We start from the raw sequence: 24,654 nt of genomic DNA, 5'->3' as shown, positions 1-24,654 counted from the left end.
AAAAATATTATAGAGTTATCAAATTACTTATAAAAATATCATCATTTTAATTTGTTAAGAACAAAAAATATTCTATCATTAAATAAATGTTTTTAAGAAAATTTAAAGATCAGGTTTTAATTCAATTTTTGTAAACATAATTAAATTTAAAATATTTTCATTTTTAAAATTTGATCATCTTAAATTAAATAAATACTTTTGCAATTTTTGTTGATGGCAAAAAATATTTTTAGATAAATAAAAAAAATTATAATATTAATACCCTTCAGTTTATAAATCCTTGATAAAATGAAATAAAGACCGGCAAAAATATGATGGTGGCTGGCAAGGAGGAAATAGATGGAGTAATATTATATGCTTAATAAAATTTATTATTTTTAATTAATAATAAATTAGATTTAATATTAAATTTTAAATTTAAATTCTAATAATATAAAATAAAATATTAATTTAAAATATTAATTAATTTTTTTTTAAATAATGTACCTGTTGTTTTCATTGTCGGCAGTTCCACACCAGTGGCCATTGCCTTTGACATTGCCATGAGAAATTTTATTTGAAAAGATAAAGTGTAATCTCTCATTATTTATTTTATAAGTGAGATTAAGAGAAACATAAAAAATAAATATTTAAAAATAAAAGATTATACTTTACTCTTTCAAATGAAAATCTAAAATTTAAAAGATCCACATTTCTTTTCGTTTGTAATAACGTAGTAAATAGATAAAACAAAAAGTAAACTATCAATTACATGCATAAGTTAATATTTGTATATGTTCAGACACATTTCATGAATGAAAAGGAAAAATAAGATATAAGACGATATATAATTATTATAAACTGTTATATGCAGCTAGCATAAATTAGAACTCGTGCGTGATTATTTATATATATAATTTAATTTGTAAAGTTGGGGGGCAAAGTTTGAGATCTCTTTCCCTTCACTCTAGAATTTGTGTCAGGAAAACGAACTCCATCAGGAAGATCCTTCACACACCCATCTTGTGTCACACTTATAGGGTAAGTCACAAGGTGCACACCTTCCATGTCCACAATTTCATCATTGATGTAAATGTGCCACATTTTGTCACCAATTGAACGCATAATGTTGACACATTCCAAGCTTTGTGGCTCCAAGAACAAGTCATAATTGGCACTACTAGCAGTGTGTTCATACCATAGTGACATTCTAAATGCATGAATCTCACCATGCCTCATACCTTCATGTTTATTATCTTGAGATAATTGGTAGCATCCTATGGCAATCTCAGTGTCCCTTTCTCCATCCATGGATCTTTGGTTCACATTTGCTGATCCTATTAGTATGTATTCATCGTCCACTGGTGTACAACAGAAAATTAATTGAAAAGCTAAATAATATTTAAGAGAAAGTACAAAGAAAAAGAGATATTTACATTTCTATTCTTAAAGACTACTGTTAAGTTTATGGCAGAACCAAACCACAATACTAAAATTTACTTTTACTTTTATTTCTCATATATTTTACTCTTGTTATTTATTCTTTTATTTTATCCTTTAACTTCTCTCAACTCCCCTCAACTTTCTTATTAAATATATTCTTTTGGAAACAAAATAATATTCCACCCAAATGATAACTCTCTCAACTTATTTTAAAGGTTAAATAATCTTTCGGTCTTTATAATTTTATTAAATTTATAATTAAATTTTTATAATTTAAAAATTTTTATTTAGGTTCCTACACCGTTTTAAATTTTATAATTATGTTTTTGAGGTGCTAAGAACGTTAAGAATTATTAACAAAATATTTTAAAAATGAGAAGACACTCAGATTTTAGGAATTCAGCCCATAAGTGTGAGTATAAAAATTTTTAAAAAAATATTATGTTAATTCTAACATTTTTAATACAGAAAGAACTTAATTATAAAATTTAAAATAGTGCCAGAATTAATTTAAAACTCTTAAACTATAAAAACTTAACTATAAATTTAAAAAAATTATAAAAACTAACAAAATAATTTAATCTATTTTAAATTGTTCACTCAATTTCTCATTTTAAGTGACATTTAGTATTACTTTTTTTTTAAATTTAATGCAACTAATCAATATTCAATAAGTTATAAATAATACTTAAATTATAATTTATAAGTGAATTATGGACCCTTGTTTGAATTATTCTTATCTAATAATCTAATTGAAGAACAAGGGAAGAGACCAAACAAGTCAACAAACAACAATAACAAAATTGAAGAATAATGGGGCAATAATAATGATACCTATCATGAACTTGGAGTGAACATAAACCATGAACCTCCTATTACTTTGTGCACTCCCATAAAGTGTTCCAGGATGAGGAGCATGTTGTGGAATATACTCCCCACTCCCCTTTTGTTCCCTATTTGCAAGGCAAAAGAAATTCAAATAATCTTTAGGGTGACCATTATTATTATTTTCCCCATTCTCCTTCAATGCTTCTCCAATTAACCTATACATCATAGTCATAGTTTCTCTAGTCCAATGCAATATATCTTGAACTGCTTCACTTTTAGGCACTCCCTCTGACCACATTGGTATCACTATGTACACTGCAAACCTCTCTTTTGCTTTGATCTTGCTAACAATTTTGAGTGCAATTTCAATTGGGATTAGGTTTGTGCATCCACTATCCCTATCTTTGTCCCATAATTGGCACCCTCCAATGAAATATTCATTCTCAATGTATATAAACTTTTCAGCACTTCTTATTGCTTCAACATAAGCCTCATGGATGCTCCTTTCTACATGTAACTCTCTAAATGATTGGCTTTGGAAGCTAGCTGACACATCATCAATTGACCTGTACAAGTAAAAAGATCAACCATTTTAGTTGAATAAATTGCGAAATTATGCATAAATATTCATAAAGATTAAATTGATGTTCAAAATCACATATAATCTAAATAAAATATATCTGCATAAAAAAGTTTTATTTTATTCTAGTTTTTTACGGTATCTTTTAACCAACAATTCAAAAATTAATCTGTTGTGATCTATAACTCTATTTAAAGGTTTATCATTGGTCAATGAATTACTGCATTCATAAAGTAAGATTCAAAAAGGCAATACTTACTTAAATAAACTAGTGAATTAACCATTTGACCAACTCAAGTTGGTTAAAGAAATATCTTATTTAGTAACTGATTTAGAATAAATATATAGAGACAAAAATTCATTTGAAAAATAAGATAAGTACATAAATAACTGACCAAATATTGCCACTATCTTAAACTCATCATTGTCTAACCTGTATACTTGAACTTTCCAATTCCAATCCTTGTCTATGGAGGTGTTTGAAGTTGTGCTATTCCTTGGCCCAAGAACATTTGCAATGGTGGTAGTAGGAACAAGAAAAGAAGAATCACATTGCTTTCTCCACCTTTGGTCAAAGTTGGTCAACACATCCCAAGCAGCCTCACCAATAACACAAGCATGAGCATCATGCCAAGGTGTTCTTGGCCCTCCTTTGTTAAGACTAGCTCCTCCAATGTTTGGTTGGTAAAAATCATAACAATGTGATTCCCTAATCAGTGTGTGAAACAATGAATGTTGCTCAGTGTCATATCTTCCTTCACACAAATCTAATCCTCCCAAAAAGCTCATTAGTTCTCTCTCATCTTCACCATCATCATCACTAGAATTATTTGGTGATTTTGTGTCCAATGTTATAGTCTTTTGGTGGTGAGAAAAGAGTGTTGGGAATTTGTGGTGCAACCTAGGACATTTTGTGCATATTACTCTTGTTTTCTTGAAGTAAGCAAAAGCATCATCATTATCATCATCATCATCATCATCATGATGTTGTGTATTATTACTGTTTGTTATTACACCTTTGTTCTTCTTAATAAAGGGCAAAGATTTTTCATCATCCCAAAGCATAATCCTCACAGCAACACCTTCCTCTGCTTTCTTCTTCAATAAATCACCAAGCTTTATTCCTTTGGCATGTGGGATTTCTGTTTGAGGATCTCTAACCTGCTCCAGACACCATATTTTTAGCTTCTAACAAAAGTATTTATATATTAACTATTTTATCTTAATTAGAGGAAAGATATATAAAGTGTCATTATTTTTGTCTCTGTTTATATTTTATAAGGAAAAATGCTTTTTTCCCCCCTTATAAGAAGACACTTTTAAATTTGTGTAAGTTGCTTAAATGAGATCCTTAAAACTAAAATATTAGTTTGGTGTAAAAAATTACTCACAAAATGGAATATAAATGTTAACTTAGTTCACATTTCATATATATATACTACCCAAAAAATATTAGGAGTTTAACATTTTTAGTTTTAAAAAGAAAGTATCGATTCAAATATAAAGTAAAAATTAAAAAAAAAAAAAGTGTTAGTCACTTAACATTTTTTATTAATAAAAATACTTTTAAATATTAGAATAAATTTTAATTTTATCCCTGATTGAATAAAATTAATCTCACAACTTAAAAATGACTAATTCTTGTCATTTGAGGACAAAAGTGACAAATGAATCCATTCGTATATATATACTTAGTAAGACTAATTAATATGCCTATTTCTTTTACTAGTGAGAGGTGAGCTCATCAAATAAAAATAAATGGGAAAAAGATGTGATAGTTGTTAGTGTATTTTGGTTAATTAAGAATAACAAGATTATTGGAAATTTATGATTAGGATCATTTTAAAAGAGGGTAGTGTGTTATTATTACCAGAACCAAGTTTGGATTGAGGGACCAGGCTGCAATATAAATTATATGCTTTGCACCCTCAATAGCTTTATACACATCCTCCCATAGCTTCCTTGGAGCTTCACATAATAAACCAATATTTGGTTGAAAAGTAGAACAATGATGAGCATCATGATATAGTTTCACATAACAATTAGACCTTTGTGGAAATGTAGTACAAGAATCTCTCATTCCTTGACAAGAATTCCCAAACCTCATTATCTTTGCCCAACTTATTGGTTCCAATAATTCTTCAGCTGAATTGAACCACAATTGGAACTTCAATTTGAGTTTTTGTTGGTTTGGTCTTTTCCCATTATTATCTTCCATTAGTAGAGGGATGAATCCATTGATTAAGCCTCCTTCTTCTAGAAGCTTTTGGCCTTTTATGTGGTACTTTCCTAATGTGCAAGTTTTTGTTTTGAGTGTTATTGTGATTGTTGAATCAATTGGGTATGCACATTGGATCTTGAAGGTTTGGTTCCATACACGATCAATGTCTTCAATTGTTTTTGCAACCTTGTTCTTGTCTATCTTGATTGTCACATAAGCTGGTTTTTCTGCTTTTAAACATAGACACTGAAAAAAAAAAGAAATTTTAATTTTAAAATTTAAATGGTGTATTACTTGTTTGTGAGAAAGTAAAGAGGAACAACATTTTTTCTGAACAACTTAAACAATAGGTTAAAAAAAAGTTAATTTTAATTTTAAAATTTAAATTTTAAATTAATTAAATTTATTTATGTTTATTAGTGGGTTTGAAATGTAGTTCATTGTTCATATTGTTCACAATTTTTGTTGTCTATCTAATAGAATTGCTAGTTTATATATAGGGATTGGAAATTTTATTTTGAACAACCATGAAGATTGTTTGTAAGAGGACAATAAACAGCTAATAACAGCTCTTGTAAATAATTCATAGTGGTGGTTTAAAAGATTGCTAATGTTTCTAGAGCAATATTCTAACTTGGTTCTTAATAATTTTTTTATTAGATAAATTTGTCTTTAATCTTTTAGAATATCAGACAAGATAATCAGTGATTAAATAAAAAGATAAATTAGTTCCTAATATTTTTAAAAAGTAACAAAATTCATCTTTAATTTTTTTTTTATAAAGATTGTACAGTTGAGGTATTAAATTATCTAAAATTTTAAAAATAAAAGAGTAAATTTATTTAATATTATAAAAAAAATACTAATTTGTCAAATTTTTTGTTAGGAACTAATTTATCTTATTCAAAAGTAGTTAGTGATCAAATTACGTTTTAAAAAAATCATAAAAAAATGGTCATAACTATCATTTTAGTGAAATGAAAATCAATAGTGCAAGATTTTCATAACATATTATTGAATATATGTTTGTGTGATAATATATAATACTATCACTTAAAAAGATCACATAATATTTATTACAATCTTGACAATTGCCTTAAGATTATTTAACAGCCTAAATTTACATCACCTTAAATAAAGTATACACATATATATATAGCAATATTGAATCCAAATTATTAAATATGTGCTAGCCTCAATCATGAAGGACTAATTAATGCATGTAACATATGAAAATCATTTTTGTTAGGGACTTACCTTGAAGGGAAATGAAGAAGAAGAGGGAGGTGATGAGGCATTGAAGATGGTAGCTTCAATTGTTCCATGAAGGATCTTAGGCATTTCATCATCATCTTTTGCCATGTCCTCCTACTAACTTCAAATATTCACAAAGATAACAAGTAGGTAATAAGACATATGATAGAATAATAATAACTACTCTTGGCTAGTTTGTCAATTTAATTAGCATTACCAATTATGATACACATTATTACATATATAAATAAAAGAAAGTGAGTTTTCTTTTGCAAGTGAATATTGAAGAAGCAATAAATAAATAAAGGGGAACCTTGGAATTGAATTGAAAGTTAAAGCAGCATAAGAAAACTTTGTATAACGTTGCACAATTGAAGAACCAACCTTCAAGTATTTTCCATCACAAAGTTTTAACTACAAGTTAAGTTTCTTAAGTCCAAATCAGAATTTTACCGTAACCATTAAGCACCAATCAAAATACTAGCTCTCGTATAGTCTCAGTATATTACATCATCATACCCTTTATCAATCAACACACTAAATTCATTTATCTTTGTATTAATTAAACTTAAGCATAATACAAAGGGCTAGCTAATAATAATTCTTTTGTTACTGTTTCATTGTCTTTTAATAACGATCTATTTAAGCTTTGACTAGGAATATTCCCTATTTTTTGTGTTTGCATTGTTGGTTGGTTGATTATAAGGTCTCACTTTTCAAGATTCATCGAATATTCATTCTTTTGAATTAATTTTAAATTTAATATTTTTGCAATAATTAACTTCATTTACATTATTCCTTCTTAGAAAAAAAAAAGTATACACAATTGCAGGGTCCTATGAAAATGACGGCTGACATTGAGAGAAAGAGGGGGGAAAGTTAGTTGGAAGAAGTTAGTTATGTAGGTTAGGATCGATATATATAGGAGGGTTTAGTAGTTTAGACTTAATTATTTTATTATTGTTAGTCTCTCGTAATAATTTTATTAAATTTTAAAGTTTCTTATAGTTTAAAAGTATATATATAATTTGCCAATGAGTTATAATTTAAATGTCATAATTTTTCCATACTCAACTAAGAGGTTGTGGATTCGAATCTACCTATTTTTAGTAACAAAAATATATCTATAATTTTTTATATTAGATAAAAACTTTCAATAGATCTTTAGTCAACTGTTTTCTGTTTAAAAAATACAAAATATTTTTAAAATATTTATTTTTGTGTTAAATATATTAGAAGCGAATATTATAAAATTATAGCTTGTTTTTTTCTAAAAGATAATAACTAATAAGAATTTAATTAAAAATTATCATTTAGTATAAAAACTTAATTATAAAATTTTAAATTATAGAAATCTAACTAAAAGTTTGGTGAAACTGTAGGAGCTAATTAAATAATTAAACCTTAATTTTATGTGTTTATAGTGTAAAGAGTAGTTATTATACTCCAATCCCTGTATATCCCTATATAAGAAATAAAAGTAGAGAGAAATAGTTAAATAACGATGGTGTCAATTTCAACAAAATTAATTATACCACTCTTAATTTTTTTATAATATATATTTATCGATTCCACTATTGAATTATAATAATATATGATAAAAATCATTTAATTTATTTTAAATTCTACAGATATCAATTATATATATATATATATAATTTTTTTTATCAAAAATAAAAATGAAACTTGAACTTGCAACCTCTATGTAAATATGAAGAGATTATATCATTTAAATTATTTGGCTATATATATGCATGACTTTAATTTTGATGTATAAATACATTATAAGTTATGGTATCTATAATTTTAGTAATAAAATTGAAGTCATATTTTTTTATATTTTGATAGTATTTTTATTATTATTTTTTAAATTAAAAGTATTATTAAATAATAAAAAAATACTACTTTAATATTAACAACATATTTTAAATATTGTTAAAATTGTATAACTACCATAATCATTGTTACTCTTAAAATAGATCCTTAAAGTACACATTAGCAAAATAATAAGTTAAAAATGTGTGTAGAGAATTTATGTCATCCAAATATTTCCCAACCATTAAAGTAGGACTGTAAGATGATTTGAAGAAGGGACATACTTTTTGCTGAGGTGATTCCTTTGCCTCAAAATAGGAACCACTACATATAATAGTGATTGAGCCAAGTTGAATTCTTGATCACTAATTTCCAAATGTAATGCTCCAAAGATTTTGCTTATAATTGCTACCAACAAAAGCAAACAGCTTTGCCACAATCGGTTCGGTTTCAACGATTTTTTTTTTTTTTAGTGACTAAATAGAAAAGAAAGAAAAAAAGAGACAAAACCAAATTAATTGGCTAGGGTCATATCTAAATCTATTAGATGTTGAAGCTCACTCCATGGTTGGCTCCAATTCGAGTGAATGTCCGCGACAGAAGCAGCTGCTTTAGCCATACAATCTGCAACACTATTTGCAGTCCTCTGAATTAAAAGAATAGAGACTCTCCAATTCCAATTCCTAACCTCCTGTATATGTTTTGCCAAATCCCATTCCGGAATATCCTTACCAAGCATTCTTTGGTTTACCAAGAAAAGAGCTTCTAAACAGTCTGTTTCACAAATAACCTCACGAAATCCACTCTCCCAAGCAAGAAGTAAGCCTCTCCAAATTGCATACAATTCAGCAAAAAGAACACTGCACACTTCGACTTTCCCAGTGCAACCTTTCAACCAACATCCATCAGGATTGCGAATGATACAACCAAAACCAGCATAGCCAGAAGGAGCAAACCAACTAGCATCACAATTCAATTTAACAGAATAAACTGGAGGTGGAACCCAATGCAAACAAAGTGAAGGAGGAGACAGAGATTGATGCATAGCAAAAATAGTGTGAAACTCCTTTACTGAACTACGAATCAAACTCACCACTTTACTAGCACTCCATGAATCATCTATATTAAATAAGTCATGGTTCCTGCTTCTCCAAATCCACCAGATGGTCGAAAAGAAAAGAAAAATATTTTCACTCCTTGCACCTCTATAGAGCCAATCATGTAAATTCGAGTTATCTGAATACAGGCCTAAAAGGTTCCAGACCTCCTTGGCACTAGGGCACTCCCGAAGACAATGAAGAATTGATTCAGAACCATTCTGACATCGATGACAGGTGCTAGATAAAGCTAAACCACGACCCAAACGAAACTCTGCCGTAGGAATAGCATTATGAAGACTGAGCCAAATCAAGAACTTGTACTTCTCAGGAATATGCAGTCGCCATATCCACAACCAATTATCATGCTCATTCCAGTCAAACTTTCTTTTGGCTAGCCAACTGTACCCACTCCTAGCTGAGTAAAGTCTAGAAGATGCCACACCCCACGACCAACCCGAACTCTCTCCAGCATTCAAATCTGGATTATAAGTATTCAAACGCTGTTTGACATCTTCTGGAATGATAGAAAAAATATCATGGAGATTCCATTGACCATCTTTTCAAACGTCTCTAATAGTTAAATAAGAGTCAGATATATGTACAAAAGGGACATCTTGAGCAATTGGACCCTCAATACTCTAATTGTCAAACCAAAAAGATTGATCAAGTGACCCAACGCACCAAGAGAAGGCATCCTTAAGAGCACCAAAAGCCTTTGAGATACTCTTCCAAACATGAGAAGCATTGCAAGGGACAGGGCCATCTAAAACTCCCTCATTCCTCATATACTTCGCCCTCAATAGAGCAACCCAAGGCTTGTCCTGACAATGAAAAAGTTGCCACACCAATTTACCAAGTAAAGATATATTAACACACGCAGGATCTCTAACACCCAGGCCACCAAATTTTTTTGGAGTGATCACGGTCCTCCAATTAACAAGAGAAAGACCTTTACCATCAACTTGACCCTTCCAAAGGAACTGTCTCATCATAGAAGATAATTTATCGCAAACCCAATTTGGAAAAAAAGATACCTGCATATGATAGACAGGAATGGATGCTGCAACAGAATTGATCAGGCAAAGTCTCCCTGCTTTATTTAGAAGCCTTCCTTTCCAATTAGCTAATCTTCCCCTCACCTTTTCAATCACCGAATGAAAAGAAGCCCTACTGGTACGGGAATGATTAAGGTTAACTCCAAGATATCTTCCTAAGTCCAAAGCAAAACGTATTGAAGAAACACTAGTAAAAATATCTCTTCTACGAGCAGTCACATTTTTAGAACAAAAAGCTTTAGACTTTTCAAGATTCACTTTCATGCCAGATGCCTTGCAAAAAATGTTAAGAGAATGCATGACCATTTGGACCTGACTCTTTGTAGCCTGACAGAAGAGTAAGAGATCATCTGCAAACATCAAATGAGAAAATTTTGGGCCACCCCTAGTGACAGAAACTGGTTTCCACACACCCTCGATCACCTTATGAGATATATAGCAAGCAAGTCTTTCCATACAAAACACAAATAAGTAAGGAGACATTGGATCGCCCTGTCTAAGCCCCCTTCTAGGAGCAAAACTATCCAATCTGTTCCCATTCCACATAATAGAAAGAGATGATGCACGGACACAAGTCATAATCAAATTAATAGTGATGATAGGAAAACCAAAAGCAACGAGAGTACTCTCCAAAAACCTCCAATCCACCCTATCATAAGCTTTTTCAAGATCAATTTTAAAAGCAAGAGTACCTTTCTTGGATTTTGTATGCTTCATGAAATTCAGAATTTCTTGGGCCACAATAATATTATCAGGAGCACCACGACCCGGAATAAAACCTCCTTGTAAAGGACTAACAATATCTGGAAGAAAAGGCCGAAGTCGGTTAGTCAATACTTTTGTGATAATTTTATAAACAACATTACACAAGCTAATAGGCCTGAAATCCTTCATAAAGGTAGGGTTATCAATTTTAGGAATAAGCACAATCAGAGTTTCCATGATGCTAGGATTTAAGAACTCTCCCAAAAAAGCGCTCCGGACAATATTCCAAATCTCAGTGCCTACTATCTCCCAATATTCTTTAAAAAAATAAGCTTGAAAGCCATCTGGACCAGGAGCCTTAAAAGGGCTCATACTGAATACTGCTGACTTGACTTCCGCAAAAGAGACAGGGTCAATTAACCTAGCACAAGCCTCAGTACTTAGAGTGGGCATCGGAACATCCCCTAAACAATCAACCTCAACCTCTTCCGTTGTACCAAAGAGATTCTTGTAAAAAGAGAGAGCTTCTTCCTGGAGAATATCTGGATCAGTAGACCAAGACCCATCTCTAACATATAATCCATGTACTCTATTATGGTTTCTACGTACCAAAGTCTGAAGATGAAAGAATTTAGTGTTTCTATCCCCATACTTGACCCACTGCTCTCTAGATTTCTGGTACCAAAAAAGTTCCTCTTGCAACAAAAGCCTATTGTAATCTTCCCTCAGTTCAGCTTCTTTAATTCTCAGAGATAACACATCGGTAACCTCCAAACGCCGTTGAATCTGATCAATCTGATATTCCAGCTTATTTTTTCGCACAAAAATATTTCCAAAAATCTTTGAGTTGAAGTCTAAAGAAGCCTGTTGAACCATCTTAAGCCTTTCGGTAACACTTCCAAACTCTTGATTCCAAGCCTTACTAATAACATGTTTATAAGAAGGATGTGTTGCCCACGCAGCTTGGAACCTAAAAGGACGTGAACCTTTCACTCTGGGGCTACCATGACAAAAAACTAAAATAGGACAATGATCAGAATGAAGCCTGCTAAGAATTTCAGAATAACCCTCAGGAAACATTGTCATCCACGCCTCATTAACTATAGCTCTATCCAACCTTTTAGCCAAGTCCCTGCCAGCCTGAACTGCTCTATACCAAGTATATCTCCTACCAGTCACTTTAAGATCAAAGAGCTCACAGTCATCTAGAGTAGTAGCTAATAGACTAGCTCTGTGAGAAGAAAAATAAGCACCTGTACTCTCATCTGGGGCCACAATCTCATTAAAATCACCAACGGCCATCCATGGTCTATTATGGCCTGAATTAATAGAACGCAAATGATCCCAAAGCATACATCTTTTTTCGAATTGAGGACTCCCATATACTGCACTACAAAGCCAAACTAAGTTACCCACACTCACTTTTACTGTGATACATTGGTCAATTTGATCAATAACCACACAAGAAGCATTAGCAATAGAAGATAGAAACCAAATGCCACCCCTGTGTCCTACTGCTTCCTCAATACCAACACAATGAAAACCCAACTTATCCCAAAAATTCTTCAAATTATTAAACATGGTATGAGTCTCAAAGAGAAAGAAGAAAGATGGTTTATATATTCTCACCAAAATTTTGCAATGCACACGGGCCATCTTGTTAGACGCACCCCTCACATTCCAGGCTATGATATTGAAACTATCCATAAAAACAGCAAAAAGAGAGCTCCAATAACAAACCCGAGACTCAACATGATGTCCCTGTCTTCGACGATTCTGCCTTTAATGGACTCTCAAGTTGCAGCCCAATTTTCTCCGTCGAAACTTGTACCATACCCGCCGTCGATACTCCATCCTTATCTACTGGTGAATTCTGCAAAGAGTTTGGGCGAGGACGCTTTCGCACAGTGCCATTTGTTGTCTCACCTTGCTGCTGATGATGAACATTAATAATATCTATATAATAAAAATTAAGCAGCAAATAAATTATTTGTATAAATATATATTAAAATATAACACATATATAAAAAATATAAAATAATACATATAAATATATAATGACTAATTTTTAGTACCACACATAATATTTTAATAGTGGTGAAAAATATCTGAAAAATTGGATTTTCAATTCAATTTATAATATAATGATAAAAAAAGTTGTAGCTAGTGGAATATTTACGTATTAAATTAAAGGACAAAAAGAAAATATCAACACAGTTGATAGTTGAAGGTTGTAGAAGACTTAGAGAATGGGGTTAAATTTATGATCTTCTTTTACTTAAATGAAATTAACCCTTTAAGGCAAACTTTCAATCTAAATCTGTTTGAACTCAGCAGTGAAACATTTATGAGACAATTTTATTTTGTCTCATGAAAATCAGAAAACAGAACAAAGCAGAGAAGAGAGAAGCTAACACCATCATGTATCCTGGTTCGATTGTCTTGTGCAATACAACCTACATCCAGTCTCCACCACAACAGTGGTAGAATTTCCACTATAGTTAAAGTATTACATACATCAATTCATAGGATTGACACAATCCTTTCACACTCTAGTTCTAACCTAACTTGACTTGGCTATGCTAATACCTAATTCTTCACTCTTAGTGCTAACCCAACTAAGAAAGGGATATCTCACTGGTACAAGATACAAGACACTTGATCAACCTAAAGAAATCTGAAATAACTCTAGGTTTTTCTCTCATGTGTATCTCTCTGCCTTTTTCCACTCTTAGGCTCTTTCAATGAAATACCTTTTTCTTAACTAGTTCCTTGACATACTTCTCTTGATGAATGAAAATACCTTTTTCAGTTTGTTTAATTTGTAGCCCAAGGAAAAAATTAAGTTCACCCATCATACTCATGTCAAATTTATTTGTCATGAGTTTTCCAAATTCACTACAAAGGGATTCATTGGCTGATCCAAAAATAATGTCATCAACATATATTTGGACTAGAATGAAAGAATCATTAGAATTCTTGATGAATAGAGTAGTGTTTGTTAGTGCCTCTTTGAAAATTATTTTTCAAAAGAAAAGAGCTAAGTCTCTCATACCAAGCTCTAGGAGCTTGTCTCAAACCATAGAGAGCTTTTGATAATTTGAAAACATGGTTAGAAAGCTCTTTATTTTCAAAACCAGGTGGTTGCTTCACATACACTTCTCTATTTATCACACCATTCAAAAATACACATTTCATATCCATTTGATATAATTTAAAACCACAAAAAGCAGCATAAGCTAAGAGAAGTCTTATGGCTTCCATTTGGGCAACAGGGGCAAATGATTCATCAAAGTCTATTCCTTCTTCTTGGTCATATCCTTGTGCCACTAGCCTTCCTTTGTTTCTTGCAATGCTACCATCCTCTCCTAACTTGTTTCGAAATATCCACTTAGTGCCGGTCACTTTCTTTTCATTAGGCCTTGGAACCAATGTCCACACTTGGTTCTTCTCAAACTCAAGAAACTCATCCTCCATTGCTTTTACCCAAGAAGGGTCACTTAGGGCTTCTTTAACATTCTGAGGCTCCATTTGAGAGAGAAAAGCCATGTTTGATTCTTCATTTGCTTTTCTAGTTGAAGACCGAGTCTTAACATCATGAGATACGTCTCCAATGGCAAATTCCTCAGGATAATTCTTTAAGAATCTCCATTCACGAGGTCTGATGAATTTGGAGGCAGATTCAGTCACCAAGGGATTAAGGGAACTGCTGGTTTCAGGATCTCCTTCAGATTCATGAACAAAATGGAATTGTCTCTTAAATTTTCAGCAACTGCAATTTCTAGTTCAACTTGTCCAGAATTTTCATTTTCATGATTTTGTGTAGTCTCATCGTCTTTTTGAGCTTGATTCCCTGCATCACAATCTTCCAAAATACTTTGCACCAAGTTAGTATCACAAAATGTAACATGTATGAATTCCTCAATAATCCTAGCATCTTGATGATAAACTCTATATGCTTTACTAGTTGTGGAATATCCTACAACTAAGCACTCATACGCCGTTGGATCAAATTTACCCAAATTATCTTTGTTATTAAGAACAAAACATTTGCATCCAAAGATGTGCAAGTACTCCAAGTTTTGTGGGTAATCTTTCCAAAGTTCATAAGGAGTTTTCTTCAAAAATTTCCTTATGATAGTTCTATTCAAAATGTGGCAAGCAGTGTTAACTGCTTCAGCCCAAAGAAATTTTGGAACATTGCTCTCACAAAGCATAGCTCTTGTCATTTATTGAATGCTTCTATTTCTTCTTTCCACAACACCATTTTGTTGTGATGTCCTTGGATAAGAGAAGTTCTGAGATATTCCAAATTCCTCACAAAAGGATTCAAATAAATGATTTTCAAATTCGGTTCCATGATCACTTCTTATAGAAGAGATCTTTAAATCATTTTCATTTTGAATTTTCTTGCAAAATATTTCAAATGCCGAAAATGCTTCATTTTTTGTGTGCAAGAAATAAAACCCAACCAAACTTAAAATAGTCATCCACAATCACTAAACCATAATGTTTACCACCTAAGCTTTGAGTTCTTGTTGGACCAAACAAATCAATATGTAGCAATTCAAGTGGCCTTTTAGTAGAGATGTCTTCCTTTAGTTTAAATGAACTTTTTGTTTATTTTTCCATTTGGCAAGCATCACAAGTGATGTCTTTGTCAAACCTTATCAAAAGAAGACCTCTTACTAAACCTTTCTTGACAAGTTTGTTTATTTGAAACATACTTGCATGGCCCAATCTCGTGCCATAGCCACTTTTCCGAATCTTTAGAATGAAAGCATGCTACATTTTGATCCTTTAGTTCATCAAGTGTAAGTCCATACACACTATTACAATGCTTAGCAACAAAAAGCAATTCATTAGTCTTTTCATGTATCACACAGCATTCAAGTCTTTTAAGAGTCATTAAATATCTTAAGTCACACAGCTGACTTATACTCAAAAGATTGCGCTTCAAGCCACTTACCAAAAAGACATCATCAATAAAAGTAGAGTGTTCATTACCTACTTTTCCAACAGCAACTATTTTACCCTTTCCATCATCTCCAAAGGTCACAAACCTCTATCATACTGGTTTAGTTTGATGAAGTAAGTTGACCTTCCAGTCATGTGCCTTGAGCATCCACTATCTAAGTATCACATATCCTTTTTGTTCTTGGATGCTAGGCAAACCTGCATGAAAAACTTCAAGTAACCTTAGATATCCAAATTAATTTAAATCCTTTGAAGTTAATCCATCTTGGTTGCCCAAGTGCATTGAAATCACAAACAACATTGTAAATTTGGTTTCCCACAACTCTCTTCTCAATGAAACATTGTGCATATGAGTGACCAAATTTTTTGCAATTAAAACAATGATTTTCTAATGCACATCGTTGAAATTGAGGTGAGTTATTGTGCTGGAAATGATTAAAGGGCTGAAATTTTTTGATTTTTGGAAGAGGTGCATTTCTTTTGACAAACTGGTTTTATTATAATTGTTCCTCTTTACAAAAGCATTTCCGCTAGAGTTTTTGAAAACTTTTGGATTTTTCGAAAATGAGGTTTTGTTGTAAAATGGTGGTTTCTTAAAGGCAACCTTATTTTTCAAGATGTACCCCAAACCTGACCTATTTGAAGTAGGTTCCGTTCTTGGTGAAGGCTCAGTTTCACCTGTGTAAACTTCATCAAATTTCTCCTCAAATGTGTGAACATAACCAATACCAGATTTATTGGATGTAGATTTAGTATTTGATGAAGAAGCCACAAATTTCATAGAGGAATCATTAAAAACTGCACTTTCCTTGGTTATATAACCTAAACCAGATTTTTCAACACAATGGTCTTTGGCTTGCAAGTAATTTGTCCAAGTTACTAGAACTTTGAACAAATTTTGCTAAGTCACCATTCAGTCTTTTAATCATATCATTTAATTTTTCATTTTCATCAATTAACTCTTGAGAAGGATCCACAATGTGCTTTCCTTTTAATTTTTCAAGTTCAGATTTTAGAAATCTGTTTTCTTCAATAATGTCCAAAGCACATTCAGTTTTCTTTATTTTTTCTTTTAAAAAATTATTTTTAGTTTTTAACACATCTTTTTTAGATCTGTATTTATTGTACTTATCTAACATTTTTGAGGTGTTTAGAGTAAGATCATCAATTATAGCATGTAAATCATCTATAGACAAGTCATAGTAATTTACCTCATCAAGATGATTATTTCTAGCCATGAAGTAGGTTTTATCTTCACCTTCAGAATCTTCTTCCTCATTGGAGTCGTTCTCAAGATTCTCCCAAGCTACCATGAGCACTCTCTTCTTTTCTTTCTTTCTTTTGTCCTCCTTCTTGAGCTTCGGACAGTTTTGCTTGAAATGTCCAACCTCCTTGCAATGATGACACGTCACCTTGCTCAAGTCCAGCTTGTGTTCCTTTGACCTTGAACCCTTGTACTTGCCCTTGTTCTTCATCATCCTTCTAAATCTCCTAACAAAAAACATAAGCTCATTATCTGAAATACCATCACTAGACTCACTCTCTTTTGATTCTATTTTTGACTTGAGGGTTATTCCCTTTTTTTTTTTGAGTTCATGTTTGTATGTGTGGTTTCATAAGCAAGGAGTTTTCCTCTTAACTCATCATATGCTATAGGGCTTAGGTTATTGCTCTCGGTAGAACAGTGGCAGTGGTTTCCCATTCCTTTGTGAGGCTTCTAAGGAGTTTTCTCACTAGAGTTTGTTCTGAGTAGTTTGTACCCATAGCATTAAGGTTGTTGATTATGATTGAGAATCTCTCAAACACTTCATCAATGCTTTCTCCATCCTTCATATTGAACATCTCGTACTCTTTTCGCAGCATATCAATCCTCGTTTCTTTGACTTGTTTAGTGTCTCTGTGTGTAACCTGGAGTTTCTCCCAGATTTCTTTGGCTGTCTTGCATCTAGATACCTTTTGGTACTCTTCAAAGCTGATAGCACAATGAAGAAGGTTGATGGCTTTAGCATTCAGTTTCATCTTCTTCTTATCGTCTTCATTCCACTCAGCTTCTTCTTTTGGAGTCACTACTCCATCAGCACTTGTTTTTGTTGAAATCTTGGGACTGCTCACAACAATCTTCCATATATTGTAGTCAATGGATTGGATGAAGATCCTCATCCTCTCTTTCCAGTAGGCATAGTTCTTTCCATTGAAGAAGGGAGGCCTATTGTTTGACTGGCCTTCAGTTAGAGTGTAGGCAACCGTGGTTGTGCCCAAGTTGTTCGCCATTGGACCTTTGCTCCAAGCGGTGAAACTTGATTCTTGAGACCAAAGCTCCTGGTACCAATTGAAGGTTGTAGAAGGCTCAGAGAAGGGGGTTGAATCTATGACCTTCTTTTACTTAAATGAAATTAACCCTTTAAGGCAAACTTTCAATCTGAATCTGTTTGAACTCAGCAGCAGAAAATTTATGAGACAATTTTATTTTATCTCATGAATATCAAAAAACAGAATAGAGCAGAGAAGAGAGAAGCTAACACCATCATGTATCCTGCTGGTTCGGTTGCCTTGTGCAATACAACCTACATCCAGTCTTCACCATAACAGTAGTAGAATTTTCACTATAGTTAAAGTATTACATACACCAATTCACAGGATTGACACAATTCTTTCACACTCAAGTTCTAACCTAACTTGACTTAGCTATGCTAATACCTAATTCTTCACTCTTAGTGCTAACCCAACTAAGAAAGGGATACCTCACTGGTACAAGATACAAGACACTTGATCAACCTAAAGAAATCTGAAATAACTCGAGACTTTTCTCTCATGTGTATCTCTCTGCCTTTTTTCACTGTTAGGCTCTTTTAATGACTCTCTCATTTATCCTTTTACCTCAAGAAATTATAGAAAGATAAACATTGAAAAGTAAATTACAATCAGTAAAACATGAAGGAGATTGACTCATCAACAGCCTCTTTGCTATGTGATAAACTAGATTAGCTAGCCTCTGATTCAGTTCTTCATTCTGGCGGAATGCTCCTTTCACTAGGAAGCATTGTCCAAGTAGATGAACTTCTTCAGAGAGCTCTTCTCAGAACATACACCTCAAGAACACTGGTTATCTCTCCTCTAATTTTTGAATGGTGAACCAACTTCTTTTGTATCTCCTTGCATGTTGCTGAATTGCACTCTCCTAGGTCGACTCTCGAGCTTTGTGCTTCACCAACCCACCATCTCACTTTTTCCCATTAATCCTCAAAATAAGAACTTTGGTTCTGACCTTCTCTTGTTGACCGAAAGCCACACAGCAGTAGAAATAGACATTTTCAATGGTAAACCCAGATATTAGCCATTGAAAAAGCAAATTGATCCCCAAGACACATATATGACTGTAGATGCACAGCAGTGAAGAACAAAGATCAACTTTCCCAAGTATCCCATATTCGGACTGGCAGAGAGTTGGGAAGAAGAGAAGATAGCAGTATGCATGCAATAAGAAATGAATTACCTTTAACTTTTGCCTTAACTTGATTTGGTTTGATATGGTTGATTAGACCTCAACCTTTCTGTGCTTAACCTTCTCTTTCTTTCTTCTTCTGTGAACAACTTAGGAACTAAGCTTTCTCTCTTTCTTTCTCTAAATTCTGACTGAGACAGGAAAAAGTGAGCGTAGCTTTTTGTGAAAGCAAATAGGAGGAAAATGCTTGCTGTTGGACTTGGATCAGATATCCATCACGCAACCCGTTTGATTACATTGGCTCAACTGGTTTCATTTCTTTGAATTCTTTGGTCTTCTTTTGTTTGTACAGCCCATCAGTCTGGTTTTGATTTCATCCAATTGGGCTGCTGTTGTGTATTGGTTTTGGCCTGCATTACTTAACTAAAATGATTAACAACTAATTGGATAATTAGTCCAATAATTTAATGTTTGTTATTATCAATTATATTAGTTAATTTCTTAACTCAACAATAGTTGTGTATTGGTTTTAATATGATGTATTGGCTATGATTTTTGGTATATTTTGGACTTTCATATCTTATTTTGATCGAGTAGAAGATATGTTTTTGTTTTAATTTTCGTGTGTATTAGAGTGTGTCTTGGCTAATTGTTGTTGTTGTTCTTATTATTATTATTATTATTATTATTATTATTATTATTATTATTTAATGTCCCTACGAGGTAAAGTGCATGTGATCTTGAATGTTAATAATGCAAATAAATGTATTGTCCAGCATATATTATGACTTTAAAGGTGGTTTGTTGGAAATGTGGGATTCTTCCATACATAAAGCAACGCACAGAACCTACATACTCTTTAATTTGTATCCCACTATGACCCATATTATTCCACTTTTGATTTCATTTCATTCATATGTCATTTGCGAAACTACAAATACTAAATACACAAACAAACAATATCATAGAAATTTTTTCCTTCTTCATACACTGTTAGTGGACCATCGTTGAACAATTAGTTCCATTGAACTTCAGTTTCTCTTAATGAAAATCATGCAACTTCTTGAAGTTTTTAAATTATCATAATCCATCTTTTATAATCCAATTCCGAGTTTTCTAAGTGATTCTCATTTTCAAATAATATACTCCGATCCTTTTTTTTTCTTTTTTATTTGTCATTTTGGTTGAATACACAATTGTTAAAAAAGAAATAAAAATTAAATATGATATAAAAATAAGTAGAAACTCGTATGCAACTAACTGTTAATAAATTTTATATTAGATGACAATTTAATCAAATATATCAAAACATCTAATAATTTTTAACGGTCAGTTTTATATATAAAGACAGTTGCATGTGAATTTTTATCGTAAAAATAACATAACCAGATTAGAAAAGTATGATAATTTTCATCACTTTTATATATTAAGATATATTCAATATTTCAACGTTAAATTTTATATAAAATGCTGAAAGATATTATAATGCAAATAAATAAATTAAAGTGACAGATAATAATAAATAGAAGTAGTTTTTTTTTTAATTTCTTGGATAAAATCATTGATATCTAAATCGTATTATAAAGTATTGAATAATTACAAATATCATAAAAAAATAAGAGCCTCCCAACAATTTTCCTTTAATGATATTTTAAATTATTGTTATCTAACAATTTTTATAACGAATAAAATTAATTGCTGACAAAAATAATAATAAATTAGTTCTAATCTTTTAGAATATTAGACAAATATATTAATTCCTAAAAATTAAAGTAAAAAAAGACAAGTAAATATGTAAAATTGTTTAAAAAGTGGCAAGTTAGTACTTCATTTTTCTAAAGTATTAATAATATGATATGGAAAGATTAAATTATTTGAAATTTATTTAAAAGAGATAAGTTTGTCTTTTTTTTTCAATTTTATTATAGATTAATTTGTCTAATATTCTAAAATATTAAATTATTTGGGACGCGACATTATTACTTTTTTTATTATTATTTCTAACTCCCCAATAATAACTCAACTTACTTACCAATGACAATAACTCGTTAAAGTGACATCAAAATTCAAAACTACAAAGTAGAAAGGAACATCAACCTCCTTCCAAACTTGACAAATGAACTTACTAATGAATGCCTCCAATTATTTGGATTTCTATATCATCAATCTTTCCATGTCATTATTTTCTCAATCATAATATACTATTGGACAAATGCAACGTGAAATTTTGTGATATTAATCATTCCACGAAGATCAAATTCAAACATTCCAACTTGGATTCTCATCACAATGATGAACCCCACCATGAAAGGGTCACACATTCACACTCCACAAAAACAAAACATATACACTAGCTTAGGAATAAAAACGAAAACAAAATTACAATCCTTTTTGGTGGTTAAAAAATTACCATTCGCTCACTTCATGCTGATTATGTTAGAGTGCTATATATTTCTTTTGTAACTAAACATTTAGTACATTAAAAGAAAAGAAAAATAAATGAATTTCTCCTTTTTTTTTCTTTTGCTTTTTTTGTACATGTAATGTAAGTATTAAGGAACTATGATAAATAAAAAAAAAATACTAGGAAAAATATCATTGAATATCACACACAAATTTATAATATAAAAAAAGGTGAGCCAAAGGGGGGGAGAGAGAGAAAAACAACAAATCAGAAACAGACAACTACACCGCATGACCCAATTATTCATTTGCTAAACTAATCATTATATTCTAAAAATTAATAAAAAATATATTATCAGTTTTATTTTAATAATGTTACTTCTTAATTAAAGAAATATCTTCATTATTACTTAATATATATTAACACAGAAATTAATAGAAATAAAATTAACATTATCAAAATAAGAGTTAAAATACCTATTTTCAGACTATTATTACTTATTGATTAAAAAAAATAATACTTTCAAGATTGTGATCGAAATAGTGGAACAAAATATTCAGTTAGAGGATCTTATTTTATTTTTAACTTAAAACTTATAAATTAAAATATAATATATGTTACAATATATATATATATATATTAATAATTGTTGCTCCATTTAGTGTTGACGTCCTTTCCCAAGTTCCAACTCATACATAACCTTTTTCCTTCTCTCAAACCCAAAGCCTCTTGCAATATATAATTCTAAGAAGAAGAAGAAGAAGAAGCCATTGTGGAACATGGCAACCTATGGCACAATCCCAACAACTTCGTCATCACCACCTTCAACCCCAAACCTCGTTTACATCTCGCGTGTCAAGAACAAGGTCAGGGCAGGCCTAGGGACTCGTCAGCCATGGAAGACCATGTTGGATCCACGATCCTTTGGAATCCCCATCACTCTATCTCAAGCAATGTCTCGTGTTCGAATCAACGTCCCTTACTTTCGCGTGAACTATGCCATGGTGGCACTTCTAATCTTATTCCTTAGTCTTTTGTGGCACCCAATTTCATTAATTGTTTTCCTTCTCTTAATGGCTCTGTGGCTCTTCCTCTATTTTCTTCGTGACCAACCACTTTTACTTTATGGTCACGTAATTGACGACCGCATTATAGTGGTCGTCATGACTATATTCACCGTGGCAGTACTGTTGTTAACGGATGCCACGGTGAATATATTGGTGGCCGTTGCCGTGGGAGTGGTGGTTATGGTGGCCCACGCTGTGTTTCGAAAGACTGAGGATCTGTTCTTGGATGAGGTTACTGGGCTAGTTCACAATGGTGGTGCTGCAGCTTAGTGATGATTCATGTTTTTCTTTCTCCTTTTTAATTTATTTTTATTGTGATTTCTAATTTGCTAATCTTATTTGGTGAGTTATCAGTAAAAATAAGTTATTAGTCTTGGGTTTACTTTGTGGTTTATGTATGATTTTTTTTTTCTGAGGTATTCTCGGGTGCCTATGTAAAAAGTTTTGATCTATGATTGTAGTTTGTAGTTTGTACCGTTAGATCAAATATTTTAATTTGTTTCTATTTCATAATAGATAGTACTAATTAATATCATGCTTTATTTTTTAAGTTGCTTTATTTCCTCGTAAATTTTAGAATAGAGAAGTGTTAGGAGACGACAGTTTTTGATTTTTTGTGATTTGTAACATTATTACTAGTATTTTTAATAATATGAGATTATATCTAATGGTGTAAAATTAACAATTTTTTTTGCTGATTAAGTGTTGACCAGATTTTAATAAAATTGCTGGCTCTAGAGTTTCTCTCTTAAAATATTATACTTGTATTTATATAATAGATAGTTTGAGATTGTTTTAGATAATTTTGAAATGATTTAAAATATTATAGAAGGTTTTAGAATGTTCAAAAAAATTTTGAAAGATTTTAAAAGATTACAGAGTATTCTAAAAGAGTGTCCATGTATATAAAAATATAAAAAGTAATATAGAATAATCTAAAAATATTTAAAGAAATGTGATAGATTATATATTTGTAATGAAAGTTGTAAATCCCGCTAAAATCGGTAAATAATTAGTCAATAAATTGAATTTTAATTAGGAGAATTAAAAATGCAAAACTAACATAAAAATAGGATAGAGCTCGTCAAAACGAAAAATTCGATACCAATCTTGAAATTTTGGCCCAAAATCAGACTGAAAATACCGAACCGGTGATCAAACTGGGCCCATGGGTCCAACCGGACCCAAACCCTTAAAAGAAACAGCATCTCTCTTCTCCCTCGTTAGCTTCAGCGACGCCAAAATAGAAGGGAGAGGAGGAGAGCTTTCCTAACCCTCTTCAATATTTCCAACCACCATATCTTCCTCGTTTGAGCTCCGGTCACTGCACCGTTTGCGGCCACGTGTCCAGCGCGTCGAGCTCTACATTTCTGTCGGATCAATTTCACCGGTAAGCTTTGTTTTTGTTTCAGAATCTCTACCCCCTTTCTTTGGTAAAATTGAAACCCTACAGTGAAATTTTGCCCAGTTTTGTGTTTTAGTTTCGAGTTAGCTTCCGGAGCTTATTCGGCTTGAGCTATTATACATATGGGTACGGTAAGGATACCCTAACCCTAGCTCAATCTTGCATTTATAGTGAAAAATCTGAATTTGGAACATATATATGAATTAGGTGTAGATTAAGTGGATATATATGCATTGGAATTAAATTGGGAGCATTTGGAAGCTTGTTGGTGATTGGAGTCAAGAATTAGGTTGGTTTCTCAAGCTTGTGAGGGGCTGTGATTGTGTTCTTGTGGCTGCCTTGGTCCAAGCGCGGTGATCGGCCAATGTATGGTTTAAGT

At 31.8% G+C, this 24,654-nt stretch overlaps 3 protein-coding genes across 3 annotated transcripts; 1 reads left to right on the top strand and 2 right to left on the bottom strand.

The window, feature by feature from the left end:
- Nucleotides 1–723: 723 nt before the first annotated feature.
- Nucleotides 724–6,628, bottom strand: LOC112779783 (phospholipase D alpha 4). Its single transcript, XM_025824124.3, has 5 exons — nt 6,309–6,628; nt 4,701–5,297; nt 3,264–3,991; nt 2,257–2,816; nt 724–1,340 (listed from the first exon to the last, which is right to left on the bottom strand). Exons 1-5 carry the CDS (start codon nt 6,411–6,413, stop codon nt 898–900), a joined length of 2,433 nt encoding a protein of 810 aa, XP_025679909.1. The 5' UTR covers nt 6,414–6,628; the 3' UTR covers nt 724–897.
- A 4,710-nt stretch (nt 6,629–11,338) lies between these two features.
- Nucleotides 11,339–12,282, bottom strand: LOC140182108 (uncharacterized). The gene is made up of 2 exons (XM_072228216.1): nt 11,633–12,282; nt 11,339–11,372 (listed from the first exon to the last, which is right to left on the bottom strand). The coding sequence occupies exons 1-2, from the start codon at nt 12,280–12,282 to the stop codon at nt 11,339–11,341; spliced, it is 684 nt and encodes a 227-aa protein (XP_072084317.1).
- A 10,190-nt stretch (nt 12,283–22,472) lies between these two features.
- On the top strand, nt 22,473–23,538 carry LOC112775040 (PRA1 family protein F3-like). Its single transcript, XM_025818515.2, has one exon. The coding sequence runs from the start codon at nt 22,583–22,585 to the stop codon at nt 23,138–23,140; it is 558 nt and encodes a 185-aa protein (XP_025674300.1). The 5' UTR covers nt 22,473–22,582; the 3' UTR covers nt 23,141–23,538.
- Nucleotides 23,539–24,654: the final 1,116 nt, after the last annotated feature.

Source organism: Arachis hypogaea, chromosome 19, assembly GCF_003086295.3.
Source record: "Arachis hypogaea cultivar Tifrunner chromosome 19, arahy.Tifrunner.gnm2.J5K5, whole genome shotgun sequence".
Classification (NCBI taxonomy): Eukaryota; Viridiplantae; Streptophyta; class Magnoliopsida; order Fabales; family Fabaceae; genus Arachis; species Arachis hypogaea.
The sequence above is the reverse complement of the archived record's forward strand: the minus strand, read 5'-3'. Positions and strand labels throughout refer to the sequence as shown.